Consider the following 18915-nt stretch of genomic DNA (forward strand, 5'->3'; position numbering starts at 1 on the left):
CATGTGTCTTCCATAAAAGCAATCCTGTAGATGAACTGCACTTTCCTATTTAACCCCAGAGGTTAAATGACTCAAGGAGGCAGAGCCCAGCTTCCTTGTAAGACAGATCTTCTCTCACTCCTAACCCAGGATAGACATCAGGAGGTAGAACCCCAGGGGAATGGCAAGCATGGCCTGGCTGGCATGGTGGGAGTTGCCCAGGGGATCCAGGCAACAAGTCATGATTGGGGGTCAATGAGTTTAACAACACTCCCTGCCAAGTGCTTCTCAGTTCTCTGAGTCCCTCCTAAGGAAATATGTTCTCTCCACACTAACTTGAGTGTCTTACTTGGTTCTAAGTAAGGCAAGTTGATGAAGCCTCCTTGTGTTCTCTGAAGCTGGGTGAGCTGCCTGGCCGCTCGGGCTTAGCACAGGCCTGGCGTGTTGCAGGGAGAAACCAGCTCTCCTGATGCTTGAGATGTTCTGGATCTTAGACCCGGCTTCCTCCCTCCACTGTTCTGAGCAAGAAGCATCTGACTATTGTCTTTCTGGAACTGGCAGCTCCACGCTGTCTCAGAGTGAGTCAGGTCCTTTGATTATAATGACAGTTAAGAAGGGAAAGAGGCTGGCATTCGTCTTGCCATGGGAGCCGAAGGAGGGAGAGAAGGAATCCTATCAGTATCTTCACAGCTGCAATAAAGTAAAGAAACAGACATGTACACGCAAGATGTCAGCACAATTCTAGGTAGCCAGACGTTTTGCACCCTGAAGCTTTGATGAGTCAGACAATAAAACTGGATTTTCTTTTTTTTTTTTTTTTTTTTTTCTGAGATGGAGTCTCACTCTGTCGCCCAGGCTGGAGTGCAGTGGTGTGATGTCAGCTCACTGTAACCTCCGCCTCCTGGGTTCCAGTGATTCTCCTGCCTCCGCCTCCTGAGTAGCTGGGACTTCAGGTGTGTGCCACCATACCCAGATAATTTTTGTATTTCTAATAGAGACGGGGTTTCACCATGTTGACCAGGCTGGTCTTGAACTCCTGACCCCAGGTGATCCACCTGCCTCAGCCTCCCAAAGTGCTGGAATTACAGACGTGAGCCACCGTGCCCAGCCAAACTGGATTTTCTTGAACTGTGTGATGTTTGGAAGGGTCTTAGTTTAAAATAAAGTAGAATAGCTGGTCTCTTATACCGTGTGAACGGCACAAGATTTCCTTGGGCTACAGTTACTTAAATTTTTCCATAACAGGTTTCACTTGGCAACATATTCAGATGGACTGATACAGGTTTCCTGGTTCCCACTCTGACCTACTGAATCACAGCCTGTGAGGAGCAGAACCCCAGCATGAGTGTTTTTTTTTTTAAAGTCCCCTGGTGATTCTGATAGGCACAAGTATTCAAAATCAGTTTTTCAGGGCATGAGACTTCTGAGACCTTCGTTTATAAGTAGATAGAACGAGTCTGTCACTTCTAGTGAAAAAGCAGCCACTTCTGAAAGTGAACAGGGTGCTAAGATAGTTAAAATCACATAATTTTTGGAACAAAAATTTACCAACAACCAGTTAGCTGTATTATATTTGTGAATATAAAAAGTTATTTTCAAAAATAAAATTCTGGGCCAGGTGCGGTGGCTCACGCCTGTAATCCCAGGATGACTTCGGGAGGCCAAGTGGTCAGATCACCTGAGTTCAGGAGTTCGAGACCAACCTGGCCAACATGGTGAAACCCCGTCTCTACTAAAAATACAAAAATTGCCGGGCGTGGTGACACACGCCTGTAATCCCAGCTACTCCAGAGGCTGAGTCAGGAAAATCGCTTGAACCTTCAGGGTGGAGGTTGCAGTGAGCCGACATCGTGTCATTGCACTTCAGCCTGGGTGACAAAAGTAACACTCCATCTCTAAAATAAAATTCTGATAATACAATGTTAAAAGTGAATAATCCAAAACAGGTGGTAGCCCAGACAGGTTGCTGGGTCAGCAGATGCAAGCCAGGAGTATATGGAGCAAACTGGGATAGATAGCTACCCAAATTGTAAAGAAGCAAGAAATCTATAAAATTTAAATGTTTCCCCTGGACTCTGCTCAGTGATTTCCAAAGATGTTCACTGGATTTGCCTAACAACCACATTTAAATTGCAATGTTTATTAGATAAAGCTTTGTGGAAGTCTTACTATTGACAACAATTTAAACTTGGCAGGTTTTGACTGTCTTCCTTTCAGCAAGACCTCTTTTTAAAGGCTTCTGTAGCTATAGTGTTACACTCAGAAATGAGAGTTCTTGGCTCCCAGCTCTAAACATCTGGTGAGAATGGTCTTCTCTGAAATAATTCTATTTGTAATCATCTTGTTGGAGGTGTGATTGAGGGGAGATAGGGTTTGGAGACTGAAGAGGGTAGAATAGGGGACTTTGGCACAATGTTTCCTTGACCGTTAGGAGCCACTGGCTAAGTGGTGGAGATGGTGAAAAGACCCCCCTATCACTCTTCACTTCAGATGGAAATTACCACGGGAAATATTAAAGGCAACAGGGATCATAGATTTCTTTTGAACCAGAAAAATAGCTGCAAACAAATAATTGATACATTGTTATTCTTGAACTTGTCTTTGGCGTGAACCATGCATGGCACAAAATCACTAGGACCCATCCCTGCCCAAAGGAATGAATATATCTGTCCTCAGTGCAGAAATCCATCTACCTCTAATTTATTTATTTTATTTCTTTTTGAGATGGAGTTTCACCCTACCGCCCAGGCTGGAGTGCAGTGGTGCGATCTTGGCTCACTGCAACCTCTACCTCCCAGGTTCAAGTGGTTCTCATACCTCAGCCTCCCGAGTAGCTGAGACTACAGGCACACATGACCACGCCCAGCTGATTTTTTGTATTTTTAGTAGAGGTGGGGTTTTGCCATGTTGGCCAGGCTGGTCTCGAACTCCTGACCCCAAGTGATCCACCTGCCTTGGCGTCCCAAAGTGCAGGTGTGAGTCACCACGCCCAGCCTACCTCTAATTTATTAACTGCAAGTCTTCAGTATAAAAGAAGGTATTCTTCCTTTAGGAATGGGACCACTCCGGCTCAGCTTCCCTCATCATTGCACTACCCACAGAGGGCGTTGAGTTAATTCCCACACTCCTGTTGAGCCCAGGAGGAAGTGCTGATGACTGCTGGCCAGAGCGTTCACACCTTCCTTATCTTCCTCTGCAGTTCTTACTCAATCTTAAATACATCATCGTCCAACTCTCTCACATTTGGGGATGGAGTATTGGAGAGGCGGCCGTATGAGGACCAGGGGCTCGGGGAGACGACTCCTCTTACTATCATCTGCCAGCCCATGCAGGTAAGGCCGATTGTTAGGGTCACACCCCCAACTCTAACCAGGATTCACTGAGAACCTATTTATTAAATATGAGGCATTGCCCTTGCTATCTCCAAAGGTTCCATGATCTCTTGGGAAGAAAGGACACCAAATTATAAAAGATATACAAAAATTCAAGGCTGGGAAGAGTCAGATGAGCAATACTGACAGTTACTTCCAACATTTGAACCTAGGCTCATAAGGAAGGTTGTTCCACAGACATAGGAGGAAATTTTCTCTCTAAAGTAGGAATAATGCCCATAGTTGTATCTGTTTTGTAGTTTGTCACAAAGATAAAAGAAAATAATAAAATAAGGCTGGCACAATAACTGGCATATAATGAGTGCTCAGTACGTGTTAACTTTTTCAAGAAAGGTTGGAGATGGAAGGAGGCAGGGAGTCGCTGTTGAACAGTACAAATAGAGGCAAGCTGAAAGTTCAAGCATGTTGAGGATCAAGAGAGTGGACCATTGTGGCTGGAGCCCAGGATTTGAATGAAGGAACAATAGGAAAAGAGATGGAAAGGATCATACCACCATTCCACGTATTAACCTTGTCAGGGCCACTAGAAGAAAATGTGAAGTGCTGGCCAGCACTAAGGAAACGGGAAAAGCTGACTATATCAGAAAGAAGGAATGCAGAAACGTCTGTAAGGTTCCATCCAGCAGTTATAGAAGCCAAAGTCATTTGGACAAGCCTTTGACTCGATTTGCCTGTGTCATCACCCAGAGGTAGCAGTTGTCTCATTTTGGGGATCACCAACATACATATAGTCAGACAGCAGAGCCTACATTGTGATTAGAATAGGAAAACAGGGTCTCGTTGCTGGAGTGGACCATGAGGACCATGCGATCTGGCCACACACTTTAGAGAAAAGGTAGACACATTTGTGATCACAGAAGCCCTCACTCCCTGAAGAAGTTGATGAATCGCCCCTTCTGGGCGGGGGAAGATGTCCCACTAGATGGCTGTCTCTACATGAATGGCTAGTTTTGCCTCTGAGCTGTAACTGAAAGTGTACAGCATGTTTTAGTAATGGCCAAATGCTACTCCTACACAGGGCAGCTGTAGCAACAATAATGCCCTTTTCACAACCCTCCTCGTTTTATAAAGACATGCAGTTTATCTTATTTGAGCCTCAAAATAATTTATGAGGTCTGTAGGATGAGTCTTACTGTCCTCACCTAGTCACACCTTGGCAGAACTTTGGTAGGAGAGCTCAGCTCACCTGGCACCTGGCTCCAAGACATGTCCACTTTGCCATGTGAGTCTTCACTAATAGCCTTTCTTTCTCTGTAGCCGCTGAGGGTCAACAGCCAGCCTGGCCCCCAGAAGCGATGCCTCTTTGTGTGTCGGCATGGTGAGAGGATGGATGTTGTGTTTGGGAAGTACTGGCTATCCCAGTGCTTCGATGCCAAAGGTGAGTTGTTGGTGGGCCTGCTCAGCACTGCCATACCCATAGTGGCCTCTAGGGGGCACAGTCAAGCTACGGTTATCCGGATGGAGTCATTTATAGTTTTGTGTACTATAGAAAATGTCTGTTATCCGTAAGCCCCTCCTGATTGTCTTGAGCTTTAGGGAAGAAGTAAGTGTTCTTGTCCCCATTCTATAAACTTGGATGCCAGGACTAAAGAAGACAGATGTCTTGCCCAAGGCCACATGGCAAAGTCAGCAGCAGCAACGTGCCCTAATCCCATGGCCAGAGCTCCTGCCATTAAACCTCCCGGGTTCGCTGGGTTCCATTTTCACTTGAGTGGCATTTGAAGACACGGAGGCTTGCCTGACCAGGGAATCTCACCTGCCTTAGGGTGCATGGTTATTACCTTCACTGAGAAACTACCTCATGTCACTTTTGTCAGTAGAATGGAAGAGTGAATTCCAAGTCACTTTATGAAACAAAATATCAGCCTTGATATTTTCCATCAGCTCCAGAGAGCTCAATGTGATCTCTTTGGCCAAGAAGGAATGGGGGTGGAGAATGTCAGGATCAGTAAGGGAGTCTCAAGTAAACAAGAAATGTATGTATCCTCTGTCTAACTTTTTTATTTTTCAGGCCGCTACATACGGAGCAACCTGAACATGCCTCATAGTTTACCTCAGCGGAGTGGTGGTTTCAGAGATTATGAGAAAGATGCTCCCATCACTGTGTTTGGATGCATGCAAGCGAGACTAGTGGGTAAGTATCCTGGAGTGACTATACTCCAGGCATTTCCTGCCGCCTCCTTCAAAACGCTGGTACCATGGATATGCGGGACCCTTCCTGGGGGCTTCTATAACTTTCCTACAAGTAATAAATTTCTTCAATTCAAAAGGAACTTGCTACACAACCATTAAGTTTAGGACACTGTGCTCAGCCCTGGGTTGGTTGACCAAAGTGAATGAGGTGTGGTCCTTATTGAGGACCTCGTGATCCAGTAATGGCTTGGGTTACTGTGCTCACTGTTGGATGTAGCAGACAGGTCAGCCTCTAGTTCAAGACAGCAGCATCTGCCAGCATGGCTGTGGAAGAGGACAAGAGTGAAGAAGACGGACCTGGACTTGCTGAATTTATAAAGGCCAACTGATCCTTTGAAGATGCCCAGCTCTTTGCAAGCCCATTCCATTACTGCCGCGGGGAGATAGTACTTTCCTGTTCAGTCACTTAGCAGATATGTAGTGCTCACTTACCTTGTGCAAGGTATTGGACTAAGGGAACCCAAGTGTGAGTCAGGGAAACAAACTTATGTGTGGATAAATATCATACAATATAATATACATAGAGCTATGCGTGGTCACCAAATATTATGGGAACACAAAAAGACATCTAAGAGGTGAAGAGGTGAGCTGGGAGCTGAAGTGGAAGTTAGCTGGGCAAAGAAGGAGCAGGAGTGAGGAAATGGCATTCTCAGTGGGAGGGACCACATAAACTGTGTCTGAGGCTTGAGAAACAGCCTCAGGAATGCAGGGGAAACAAAGTGCCTTATGTCTAGAGTATAAATTGCAAGGCAAGGCAGAGATGAGGCTGGCAAGATGGATAAAGGCAAGTTCATGGAAGACCTTGATCACCATATTAAGGTGCTCGGATTTAATCCAGTAGACAAAATAACTGGTTTCCAGGCCCGGCGTGGTGGCTCTCACCTACAATCTAGCACTTTGAGAGGCTGAGGCAGGAGGACTGCTTGAGACCTGGAGTTTGAGGCTGCAGCGAGGTATGATCGCACCCCTGCACTCCAGCCTGGATGACAGAGCAAAACCCTATCTCTGAAAATTAAATTAAGAAGAATAATAAATTTTTTAAAGAAGTGGATTTTATGAGGATAGCATTAAAGTATGAGGTGTTGGGATTTATCTCTGGTGTCTAAGAATATGACATGTTGAGATTTTGGTTAGCACAGAATAAAATTAAAACAAGACCTAATATTCATAAAATAAATCCTCTTTCACAAACTTGAAGCCAAAGTATTGTCCTGTTTCTTAATATCTCCTAGCTAAAGGCTTTACCACTTGTTAGCACCAGAGGGAAGGGAAAGAAAAGGCAAGAAGGGCTCTGTCACTTGCTCTCACAGGAACACCGATGAGGGGTTTTGTTAGAAACTAACAAAGGCTGACACTACTGGCTCTATGTGAGCCCCAGTTAGGAAAGAAGGGTTTACAGGGGCTTACTGCTTGGCCCCCTCTCACACTGCGAATCGAGGTGAGACTGAGTAAATCCATCAGACTGATTCTTTTGTGGTTTTCTTTGCAGGCGAAGCCTTACTAGAGAGCAATACCATTATCGATCATGTCTATTGCTCCCCGTCCCTTCGCTGCGTTCAGACTGCACACAATATCTTGAAAGGTAAGACTTGCAGGTTGACAAAAACAAGTAGTCCATCCCTCTGTTTCTAGGCAGCCCCACACATAAATTATCTTAGAATCATGGGACATTTGCCAGTTGAAAGCTTCGAATTTGGAATGAAGCAAGGATTCTTTCAGAAGGCGATCTTTGCCCAAGTCACAAAAACATACTCTGGCAGCCTAAGCGAAATAAGAGGAAGTATACTAGTCATGTTTTCTTTGAGAATTTAAAGCGCTCTTGGATGAATCCTAGGCTTGCAAAATGTTTAGAGCTTATAGAGTGTGATCCTTTCTTTACACTTAATAGTCAAATAACTTTCCTGTTTTGATCTGTTGTTTGCCTCCTGTGGTGCTCCTAGGAGCCTCAAATCTTAATCATCATTTTTTCTTTACTTAATTGGAGAGACTTTAAAAGCATCATTGCTACCAAGATACTCAACTCTCACCCTAAAATCTGTGGAAGCATGAGTTACAGGTATCTCCATTCTCATTTCATGGGAAGGAAAACTAAAAGGAACAGGATTAGACTGTTTACTTCTACCAAAGAAATGAATGAGCCAGAAATAAGCCAACAAAGAACTTGACACTACATCTGAGTCTTCTATCCTTTAACCTTAAGTAGACCTCTTCACTACCAGAAGGCATTTATGTATTCAATTTGCACAGAACAACTGGACTGCATGCAATATGACGATAACTAAGCAGGGACCATTTCTAGGAAGCCAGCTGCACTACGGTAAAACACACAGCTTCTGCACTGCTACTAGTAAATGTTCAGCATTCGATTTTCTGGTAGAGAAAATGAACAATTTACATGATATTCAAATACGATGTTGGATACTCAGAAACTATCTGAAGTTTCTTGGTAACACCATCATGGAATTTGCCTTAGAAAGAGGAATTATGGGGGCCAGGTGCGGTGGCTCATGCCTGTAATCCCAGCACTTTGGGAGGCCACCGAGGTGGGCGGTTCACGAGGTGAGGAGATCAAGACCATCCTGGCTCACATGGTGAAACCCCGTCTCTACTAAAAATACAAAAAAAAAAAAAAAGAGCTGGGCATGGTGGCAGGCGCCTGTCATCCCAGCTACTCAGGAGGCTGAGGCCGGAGAATCACTTGAACCCAGGAGGCAGAGATTGCAGTGAGCCAAGATTGGGCCACTGCACTCCAGCCTGGGTGACAGGGCGAGACTCCGTATCAAAAACAAACAAACAAACAAACAAAACAGAAAAAAGAAAGAAAGAGGAATTATGGTAGTCACAGAATTGAATAAATTTTCTTTTTTTGAGATAGAATCTCACTGTGTCACCAAGGCTGGAGTGCAGTGGCACAATCTTTGCTCAGTACAACTTTCGCCTCCAGGGTTCAAGTGATTCTCCTGCCTCAGCCTCCTGAGTGCTGGGACCACAAGTGCATGCCACCACACCCTGCTAATTTTTGTGTTTTGGGTAGAGATGGGGTTTCACCATGTTGGCCAGCCTGGTCTCAACTCCTAATCTCAAGTGATCCGCTCTTCTCAGCCTCCCAAAGTGTTGGGATTACAGGTGTGAGCTACCGAACCCAGCCTTGAATAAATTATATGAACAATGACTTGTGGCTTTTTTCCTTAAGTCAGATATGACTTAAAGCCAGCATACATCCTCGGAGTATGGCAGGAGTATGAAACTCACGTGTTAGTAATGCACAAAAATTAAAAACCTTGTCCAAATCCACATGCTTCCACTTCTGTTTAGCTATGTATAGCAGCCAGTAGGAAAGAGAATAACTGATTTATCAGAATTTTTATAACAATTTGGCCTGAGAATATAGAGGCACTTCCTTCATCTTCACTGTATTTTACCCCTAAGGTTTACAACAAGAAAATCACTTGAAGATCCGTGTAGAGCCCGGCTTATTTGAGTGGACAAAATGGGTTGCTGGGAGCACGTTACCTGCATGGATACCTCCATCGGAGTTAGCTGCAGCCAACCTGAGTGTTGATACAACCTACAGGTAAGCCTGGGAAACTGCTGCTTACTGAGGCCAGTGTGGAAGTGCTTTCTGCACTAGCACTAGGCCAGGTTCATGAAGGAGACAGGGCTGGACATCACCTACAGGCAGTTGTCCATAGTGGTGGAAATCGAGCTACGATTTTAGAAATCAAAACTGGAGAAAAGCCAGCGTTTTTTTCATATTTGGCATTAGTGTGGATTAGATTCTCCAGCCTCACCCCCGTGTTGGATTTTTCTGACTTTATTATACCTGCTTCACTGTAATAAAACCATTTTGCATTCCAGCAATAAGCACCAGCTAATGATGATGCAGTTGAGAAGACTGGAGCGATAAGGGAGATGACGATGTCTTGCAGTTTCTACATTTAATTTTTCAAAGCATTTTTAAATCTCTGTATTACCTTTGTTTATTATTGCTATATGCTCAGAATGTAGGTAAACCATTTTTATATATGAGAGAGTTCAAATAACTTGCCTAAAAGTATTTATACATTTAGTGACCACATATAACAATAATAATAATAAGCTTTATTCATCATTTTCCACATGTCCAGCCCCATGCAATCTTCTGGGCAGTCATCCCATTCCTGTTCCTTTCCTTTTTCCATTAGACCCAACTGTGCTGGGATTTTAAAAAGTGTTTGTAGATTGCTTACAGCTGAAAAATCCGCATGTACACAATTAAGAATTAATAATAGGGCCAGGCTGGGTGGATCACGAGGTCAAGAGATCGAGACCATCCTGGCCAACATGGTGAAACCCCATGTCTGCTGAAAATATAAGAATTAGCTGGGTGTGGTGGTGCGCACCTGTAGTCCCAGCTACTTGGGAGGACTGAGGCAGAGAATCACTTGAACCCGGGAGGCGGAGGTTTTGCAGTTAGCCGAGATCGTGCCACTGCACTCCAGCCTGGTGACAGAGTGAGACTCCATCAAAAAAAAAAAAAAAAGAATTAATAATAACAAGTGGTCAATATAAGCAGAACTTTCTTATGTGATATCTATTGACCTTTCATTTCAAATACCTACCCAAACCACAAATAAAGCAATGTGCATTTCTAGCTAAGGTAATAAAGAATATCTTCTTTTTCCATACTCATTTTTTCTGCTCAGCAAATAAGACCTCAGATGACCCCATTAACTAATTATGTGCTGCTGCTTCTTGTGTGAAAGGAATTAGCATTGCTCAAAAATAAAATCAGATCGATCAACAGGATCCCCCACGAATACACTTCACATTTTGTCCTATGCCCTTTCTGGCCACGGTTTTTCTGCTCTTTGCAGGCAATTAGCAATAAATTGTTGTCCCTGTGCAACAGCCAGCATCCCTTTGGCCTGGAAAGAGAGGGAGTTGCTACCAACATTGGTTAAGTGACTTTCATCATTCACCACCAGTCCTACACAGACCAATTTGGGTCAACTATGTCTTTGATATTTCCTTTAGGTGTGTTCTGCCATTGCCTCCCAAGCTGCCTTACAAAGGTCTCCAGAATCATCCTACCCGAGCCTGTCAATGTACACTCAGATACACACCCCACCAGCAGTGTGAGCAGAAGGATGAATGCCAGGAACTTGGGGATCAGGACACAGTCCTGATTCCAGATTGCCTTTTCCTCTCCGGCAAATCAGAATTCAACTCAACCATTTTCTGTTTGGTGAGGGAATTGGGGGAGGAGATGAAGCCTCTAATTTGAAAAATCAGTTGAGAAAGCCAAAGTGTAAGCATGTGAAAGGGACAGCCCTGGAGTTTAATTACCTATGAAATTAATGATGCCAAACGAATAAGCCTTTGGAAGCAAGGAAGTGGTGCCCAAATGATTGAAGACACATGGTGACAGGCAGAAGGGCAAGCCCCGAGAGCCAGGGTAGTGTGAGTCAGGCGGGCTCTGCTGAAAGAGCCCTCTCACCTTGCAACAGGGGTAGGAAGAGAACAGGAGGGAGGTGGGACTGAAAGCCGAGTTAGGGAAGCTAACCAGGCTGGTGACTAATATCGAAGCATCATCCACAGGCAGCAAGACCAGCCTAGGGCCTGGGGGATTGAAAAGCAACCCTAGCCTTGAGGAGCTGGGCCAGAGGAGCAAGGCAGAAAACACAAAATCCACACCAGCTGGGTGGGGCTTCAGAACGAGGCATGGGACTGGGGCATGGGACTGGGGGAGGGCATGGATCTGGAGTGTTAGAGGGGAAACAAATCAAACTTTGGTGTGAGGCTCAAAGCACAGGCCTGTGCTTACAACCTGGACCACAGCAAGGTGGGGAGCAGAGAGTATATGGAGGAGGATACTGTTTCGGGGATGCCACCTGACTTCCAGAGCACCGTATTCCAGGTTGAGTGGGTGGTGGGAAGACCACCTGACTCTGAGGACAGCACAGGGCCCGCAGGTGTGGCTAGCAGCATGACATGACCTGCTGACAGGGGTGAGGAAGCTCTGACTCAGGCCAAGCCCATCAGGGCTCCAGACACTGGAGTCATTCACAGGCTCCACTTTAAGGTGCTGGGAGAAGCCATAGGCAAGAACTGATCTGGAGGAACCAGATCCCAGTATGTCTCCCGCTCTTCACCTACATAAATCTCACGCATTACATGGTCTCACCCTTGAAATGACTCCCTGGGCCATACAAAGTGGCCTTTTGTCACTGTGGGGAGGGGACAGGCCTGGGAGATCAGGTGACATAAATGGAGATGGAACTGGGTGAGAGGTGGGGATGGAGAGAGAAAAAGACGAGAAAGAGCTTGCTCCAGAACAATGAGGTGCAGCCCCAACAAGTGGTGATTCAGGTCTCTACCTATCCCCCAGGGTGTTGTGAGACTCAGAAGGCTGTTTCCTAGGAGAAACATGCATGCTGAGAGAATGCAAGTTTCCTTCAAGTGGAACGGCATCCTTCCTCTCTGGACAGTAAGCCTATGTGCACAGAAGGGCAGGCTTGACAAGGGCACTGTCAGAAGCTGTGTGTGGAGGATAGGCTCACAGGCCAGACCCCAGACTCAGGTTCAAATCCAGGTTCTAAGAGTCGCTAACGGTGTTAGCGTAGGCAAGTCAGCTGCAGCCTTTCTGAGCTTCTGTTTTGTCATCCATAAACAGCATTTACAAAAGCATTGCTGGGAGGATTAGACTGAAAGAATGCAAGTAGGATGCTTGCACAGAGCCTGACACATACGGGAACCTCAGTAAATATTTTGTGCTAATAGTAGCAGTAATAGTATATTCTGATCCAGAGGCCATGTGAATTCATTTTGAGAACTTACCACACCTCTACCAGGCACTAAACACCCAGCAGTGAAAGATAAAATGAAAACTGACAAAGTAAGAAAATTGAAATGACATAGTTGTACCCAGAAAACAAGATAAACATCTTGTGGACCAGAAACAACACAGAAACTCTACATAGTTAAGCAGGGCGGAGGCAAGCAGAGGTGGGCCCTAAGGGCATTGGCGACTGGGTTTGAAGACATGCAGGGGCAGCAGGACAGGAAGCCTAGCTTTGATCATCCTCTTCCATGCTGTGTTAGTTGACAAAGACGTACCTGGGACTGGGCAATTTACAAAAGAAAGAGGTTTTAATTGGACTTATACTTACACGTGGCTGGGGAAGCCTCACAATCATGCCGGAAGGCAAGGAGGAGCAAGTCACGTCTTACATGGATTGCAGCAGGCAAAGAGAGAGCTTGTGCAGGGACCTCCCCTTTTTAAAACCATCAGATCAGCCAGGTGCAGTGGCTCACGTCTGTAATCCCAGCACTTTGGGAGGCTGAGGTGGGCAGATCATCTGAGGTCAGGAGTTCAAGACCAGCCTGGCCAACATGGTGAAACCCTGTGTCTACTAAAAAAAATACAAAATTAACCGGGCGTGGTGGTGCATGCCTCTATTCACAGCTACTCGGGAGGCTGAGGCAGGGGAATCGCTTGAACCCAGTGGGTGGAAGATGCAATGAGTCGAGATCAAGCCATTGCACTCCAGCCTGGGCAGCAAGAGTGAAACTCCATCTCAAAAATAAAAAACAAAAAAAACAAATAACAAAAAATAAAATAAAAATAAAATAAAAAATAAAACCATCAGATCTCATGAGACTCATTCACTATCATGAGAACAGCACAGGAAAGACCTGCCCCCATGATTGAGTTATCTCCCACCAAGTCCCTCCCACAACATGTGGAAATTCAAGATGAGATTTGGGTGGAGGACACAGCCAGGCCCCCAAGCCGGTAGAGGACACACAGTATCACATGCCTTTGTAGATTGTATAGTAATCATCATTTACATCACTAGCCTCTTCACCCCCAACCACAGACAGAGAACTTCTCCAGCACAGAAATTGGGTTGTCTTCATCTTTATGCTCTGCACTTCTCTTTGTGCCAAGTGTACGGTCTGTGTTCAAAATAAGAGAGAAATAGAAGGAAAAGGCTGGTGAAATGTTATAAACTCACAAAGAATCAGATGGACCTAATATCTGCTTTTAAAACCTATCCTTGCAGTTCTTGAGGAGAGGCCTGAGAATCCCCACTGATGTAAATAGGTTGAGGGTTCCCATCTCTGCTTTGCTTTGTATTAGCTATGTGACTAGGACCATCAATCAAGGGCTTATATGTTATCCTGTGAATGAGACTTGCACTGAATGTCTCATTTTTCACCTGGTCACTGTGACGCCATACACGTAGCTGTTATTTCTGTACATTTCCACTCCATGTTCATACAGTGGAATTACCCTTCCCTACACCTTTCTCCTTTCTAGGGAAATGGATAAGCAAACAGATCTATGGGATCTTTAGAAAGGCCTTGAAATAAAAGTTTGGATCTTCCTTTGTCTCAAGATCAAAATGTTTTCATTTCCTTTGTTCATTTTTCTATTACAGACCTCACATTCCAGTCAGCAAATTAGTTGTTTCAGAATCCTATGATACTTATATCAGTAGAAGTTTCCAAGTAACAAAAGAAATAATAAGTGAATGTAAAAGTAAAGGTAAGTGGTTATTATTCTGAGCTCCATCTTTACATAAGTGATTATTTCTCTATAATGGTTAATAGGCTATTCAAGATGTTTCAACTTGCTTTGGCTAACCAAAGAAATGTATTTCCAGATTTTCTTCCAGATACTTTTACATTAAATGTGTAATATTCTGTGAGTATCTAAAATGGTAGATATTCCAGGGGTTTATACCAGACTTAGTTACTATTCTTAATGACTTAAATTCTGCATTATAGCTATTCTTCTTGCACCCTGTGAGATTCCCTCTTACAATTTCCAAAAGCTCTAGCATGCCACTGTTTTGCCTATCATTGATCTAGCAGGATGCACACCTACACACAACACACCTACACAGATACATACACCTTCCCTGCTATCACCAAGAGCAGTGTTCTGTAAGGCTCAAGTGTGTTTGCTATTGAATTTTCTAAACATTGAGCTCAAATATTTAACATGTAAGATTGTTCACTATAAATTTTTTAGTGAAAAAGACAGATTGCAAAAAAAGTGTGGACATTCCCTTCATCTCTTTTTTTTTTAAGTTAAAATACTTATATTCAAATGGTAGACAGCCATGAGCAACAGTATTATGGATGATGCCCACCTTCCAGTTTTCATTGATTAGCCAGTCACTGCCATAAAGGTACACAACATGTTCTATCAACCAGAAAGTCTCAAGTACTCACAGTTCTACAGTGGGCGCATTTAAAACTATATTAGAAGGAGTAACCCAGAGAGCCCTGTGGACCTACAGCAGTTCTGTATCTTGACTGTCATGGTGTTACACAAAGCTATACATATGATAGAATTGCATGAACTATATCGTCACATATACACAAACTACTGTTTGAACACCTGCTAAAATCTGAATACGCTGTGTGTATTGCACCAGCGTCCATTTCCTGGGTCTGATACTGTACCATAGTTATGTAAGATGTTACCATTGGAGGGAGCTGGGAGGAAGGGTTCATGGGACCTTGCTGGTATGTATGTATATGTATTATATGTAGCCCTCCCATAAGTCAATAATCATTATTATTATTATTACCGAGACAGGGTCTTGCTCCTGTCACTCAGGCTGGAGTGCAGTGATGCAATCATGACTCACTATAGCCTCAATCTCCTGGGCTCAAGTGATCCTCCCACATCGGCCTCCCAAGTAGCTGGAACTACAGTCACAGGCCACCACACCCAGCTAATGTTCTTTTAATTTTCTGTAGGGACAGGGTTTCACTATGTTTCTCAGGCTGGTCTCAAACTCCTGAGCTCAAGTGATCCTCCCTCCTCGTTCTCTCAAAGTACTGGAATTACAGGGATGAGCCACCACACCTGGCTCCATACATCTGTAACTATTTTAAGATAAAATGTTTTCTTTAAAAAAATTAGGCTGCCTTATCAATAACAAAGCACTTACAAAATATTGCTTAGGCAAATTGTCTTTTTCTTGAGTGTGTTTGCTCCCCTCCAGAACATTTAGTTAGCTTCCAGTATTTGCAGTTTCCATGTCTTTATAGAAACAGTCTTCCCATTCCTTGCCATTTTCCCCCAGGAAATAACATCCTGATTGTGGCCCACGCATCTTCCCTTGAAGCTTGTACCTGCCAACTTCAGGGCCTGTCACCTCAGAACTCCAAGGATTTCGTACAAATGGTCCGAAAGGTAATTCATTCTCGCTCTGTGGGGTCCGTGATGGCTAGTAGTTTGAGGTCAGCACAGTGACTGGCTGATTACTAAGTTCTTTGAAGCATGTGTTTATGCTGAGCTGGGAATATTCATTTATTGATTCTCTCAACCAAGACGTATTGAGTGATACTCTGTGCAGGGCACTTTATTAAGCCTTGTGTTAGAAAAACAATGTATTAGAGCTAGTTCTAGCTTCTAAGAGCTAAAATGTAGGAAGCAGCTAGGAATTATAAGCAAATTGTATGGATTTCCCTGAGGGACCTTCTTTGAATTTCCCTGAGGGAACTTGGGGTTGGATCAATAGAGGTCAGTCCAAAAGACAGCATCTGAAAGCTTAACTCAAACACAGGTCCTTGAAGGTAGGCTGAGGCATGCAGCAATTTAAAATGAGGAGGCTAAGAGGCAAAGCCAGGAACAAGACAGCAAGACAGAAAACCCATGAGGCTGACCCACACATCTGGAGTCTTCCTTTCAGTGGGAGAGGTTCCCTGGTCAGCTGCCTCCCACACACTTCCCTTCTGGCGAATTACATACTTCCTTTCTCTGCCACCAGAGAAACTGGTTCAAACTCATTCGCAATTGTTTTTCACATTTTTGAAAAGTTTATTTATGCATCTGTCCTCATTTGTCAGTGCTGGAAGACAGAGAATTTTGTCTTGTTTGTAAATGCAGCTCTCTGGACACAGACAAAAATAAGTTTTAAAATTGCTGTGACAACTGAAGTGAGGGAGAGCACAGCTTCAGCTTTGAATGTTACAGACTCATAAGGAGAAAAAAAAAATGGGTGAAACAAATTTTTTTAAATTGGAGCATCTTTTCCATTGGGTCCAAGTATAATTTCAGAAATGTTTGAGCTGCCTTTTTCTTTTCCTTTTTTTTTTTTTTTTTTTTTTTTTGAGACAGAGTCTCACTCTGTCACCCAGGCTGGAGAGCAGTGACACAATCTCAGCTCACTGTAAACTCTGCCTCCTGGATTCAAGCGATTCTCCTGATTCAGCCTCCCAAGTAGCTGGGATTACAGGCACACGCCACCACGCCCAGCTGATTTTTTGTATTTTTAGTATAGACGAGGTTTGCCATGTTGGCCAGGCTGGTCTTGAACTCTTGACCTCAAGTGATCCGCCTGCCTCGGCCTCCCAAAGTACTGGGATTACAGGCATAAGCCACTGTGCCTGGCCTTAAGCTGCCTTTTTAACTTGACTTGCAATTAGGAATTAACTCCTGACATTGTAGCCTTATGTATTTTGGTCCTCTTTTTCTGTATTAAACCTATCTTCTAATATCCCCTTCCTTTATGACTCTTACTTCAGATCCCATATCTGGGATTTTGTTCCTGTGAAGAATTAGGAGAAACTGGAATATGGCAGCTGACAGATCCACCAATCCTTCCTCTTACCCATGGACCAACTGGGGGCTTCAACTGGAGAGAAACCTTGCTTCAAGAATAAACCACACCAGTGAACAAGACGGAAAGGCCTTTTGGAGACGTGTCTTTTTGTGTGTTTAAAAATCCACACCACACTCTAAGTGGACAGCTCAGAATAATTTAGCATTTCCTTTCACACTTAAAGTTCTTAAGATGAGACTATGTAAATGAGAGAATGACTTGATTCAGAGGAAAAAAAATGTGTTCTCTCTGGACTCTTGCCTAGCTCACAAGGCTTTGGAGAATTGTCTCCCTAACTTGGGGCACCTGCTACAGAAGAGAATGTTTCGTTCCTTCCAGGTATGCACAGCTAAGGGGCCTCATTCCTCCCAGAGGGAGCTGCTGGCCCGCTCTAAGGGGTACAGGAGGAAGGAGTGTGCCCAGACCAGCTGGGGGAGCATTGAAAGGGCAGTTTGGGGATGGAATTTTTTTTTGATCTCCATTTTCCAGTTAGGCAGAGCCAAGCTGAGGAATCCTTTTAAGATTATTAGAAAACATGCCCTGAAGAGAGTTGTTCTTAGGTTACACGTGAAATCCTACCCTCATAGCCCCCATACACCGGTGTTGCTGGCTGAAGACACCTGCTTAAGGATGCTAACATTTACCCTGGTACTGCCACATTCTCTCTAGAGCAGCTGGCCCTTCTTGCTACAGCCCTTCCCACCCCCTTGCTTCTGTGAAATGGGGAGACAAAGCACTTTTGCTCTCCAAAGCACTTTTGGATACTCAGGAGGAAAGATAAGATACGTGTTTGAAGTATTCAATCATAGGAGCAAAGAACTTGCAAAATATGAAGTGACTTGGAATTACCCGTGTTGTAGCCTAATGTGCTACTGCATTTCTAAATCACCAATATTTGCTTGTCTTTGCCTAGGGGCAAAGCCTAGACTCTAGACTCATAGTCTAGACTCTAGACTATGTTAACTAGTTAAGGATGTTACATTTTGAAAGGATGTATGTTAGATATATTACTTGCAGCAAGAAGTTCACTCTGTGCAATATGGACGTGTTTGCAAACCATACCAACGGTCAGGTTGCTGTACACTTACAGTACACGTCAACCATAACAGAACATCCACAAATGCATCAATTATACCAGGGATGTATAGTAAGTCAGGGAACTAATATAAATGATGACAGTCATGGCTGCACTGCTACTTGTGCTGTCGTTTTGTTTGTTTTTCTATGATAATTTAAAATATATAGGTAGGGCTACTTGAGGAAATTTGGAGAGCCACATTCTGTGGTTTCTCATTATACTTCCTGCATTTAGAGGGAGTTTATTTAAAAGAAAAATAAATGACAATCAAACCAAATCATCAGTTATCAATGTCTGTTTAATTGTGTGACTATCTGACTGTTGATGGCCACAGACGATGGTCTCCTATGGTATAGTTCACTCTGTAGAAGATGTATGCAAAGTGAAACGCCAGCCCTTTAAAGAAACAGTAGTTAGTGTAAAATGAATGTTTGTATGTTGCAGTAGCATTGACTGTGTTTCAAAACTCAGATGCATAAAACGTGAGGTATATAAAAATAGATCTATGCCTGTATTTGAAACTACAACTTGATAACCCCTAGAAAGAAGAGGACATGAAAGGATGCTGGCTATATATGTTAATCAGCAAAAGGATTACAGTTGTTTTGTTCTGTTTTTAGAGACAGGGTCTCACTATATTGCTTAGGCTGGTCTTGAACTCCTG

The 18915-nt window shown here is 43.9% G+C and overlaps 1 protein-coding gene across 6 annotated transcripts in view; it reads left to right on the top strand.

Moving 5' to 3' along the window:
• The window catches only part of UBASH3B (ubiquitin associated and SH3 domain containing B), a 153847-nt gene extending 135319 nt beyond the window's left edge, over window positions 1-18528 (top strand). For 4 of the 6 annotated variants that reach the window (XM_015435839.4, XM_005579960.5, XM_005579962.5 and 1 more), the window contains exons 7-14: window positions 3179-3311; window positions 4629-4749; window positions 5383-5505; window positions 7054-7146; window positions 8994-9138; window positions 13991-14097; window positions 15653-15762; window positions 17097-18528. In XM_015435839.4, the coding sequence (XP_015291325.1) occupies window positions 3179-3311; window positions 4629-4749; window positions 5383-5505; window positions 7054-7146; window positions 8994-9138; window positions 13991-14097; window positions 15653-15762; window positions 17097-17234 (970 nt within the window). In that variant the 3' untranslated portion in view covers window positions 17235-18528. Of the gene's footprint in view, window positions 1-3178; window positions 3312-4628; window positions 4750-5382; window positions 5506-7053; window positions 7147-8993; window positions 9139-9422; window positions 9678-13990; window positions 14098-15652; window positions 15763-17096 lie in introns of those variants that run through there. The other 2 variants (XM_074015479.1, XM_045370872.3) reach the window with 1 other exon arrangement.
• The last annotated feature ends 387 nt before the right edge of the window (window positions 18529-18915 follow it).

The sequence above is a fragment of the Macaca fascicularis genome, chromosome 14 (assembly GCF_037993035.2).
Source record: "Macaca fascicularis isolate 582-1 chromosome 14, T2T-MFA8v1.1".
NCBI lineage: Eukaryota > Metazoa > Chordata > Mammalia > Primates > Cercopithecidae > Macaca > Macaca fascicularis.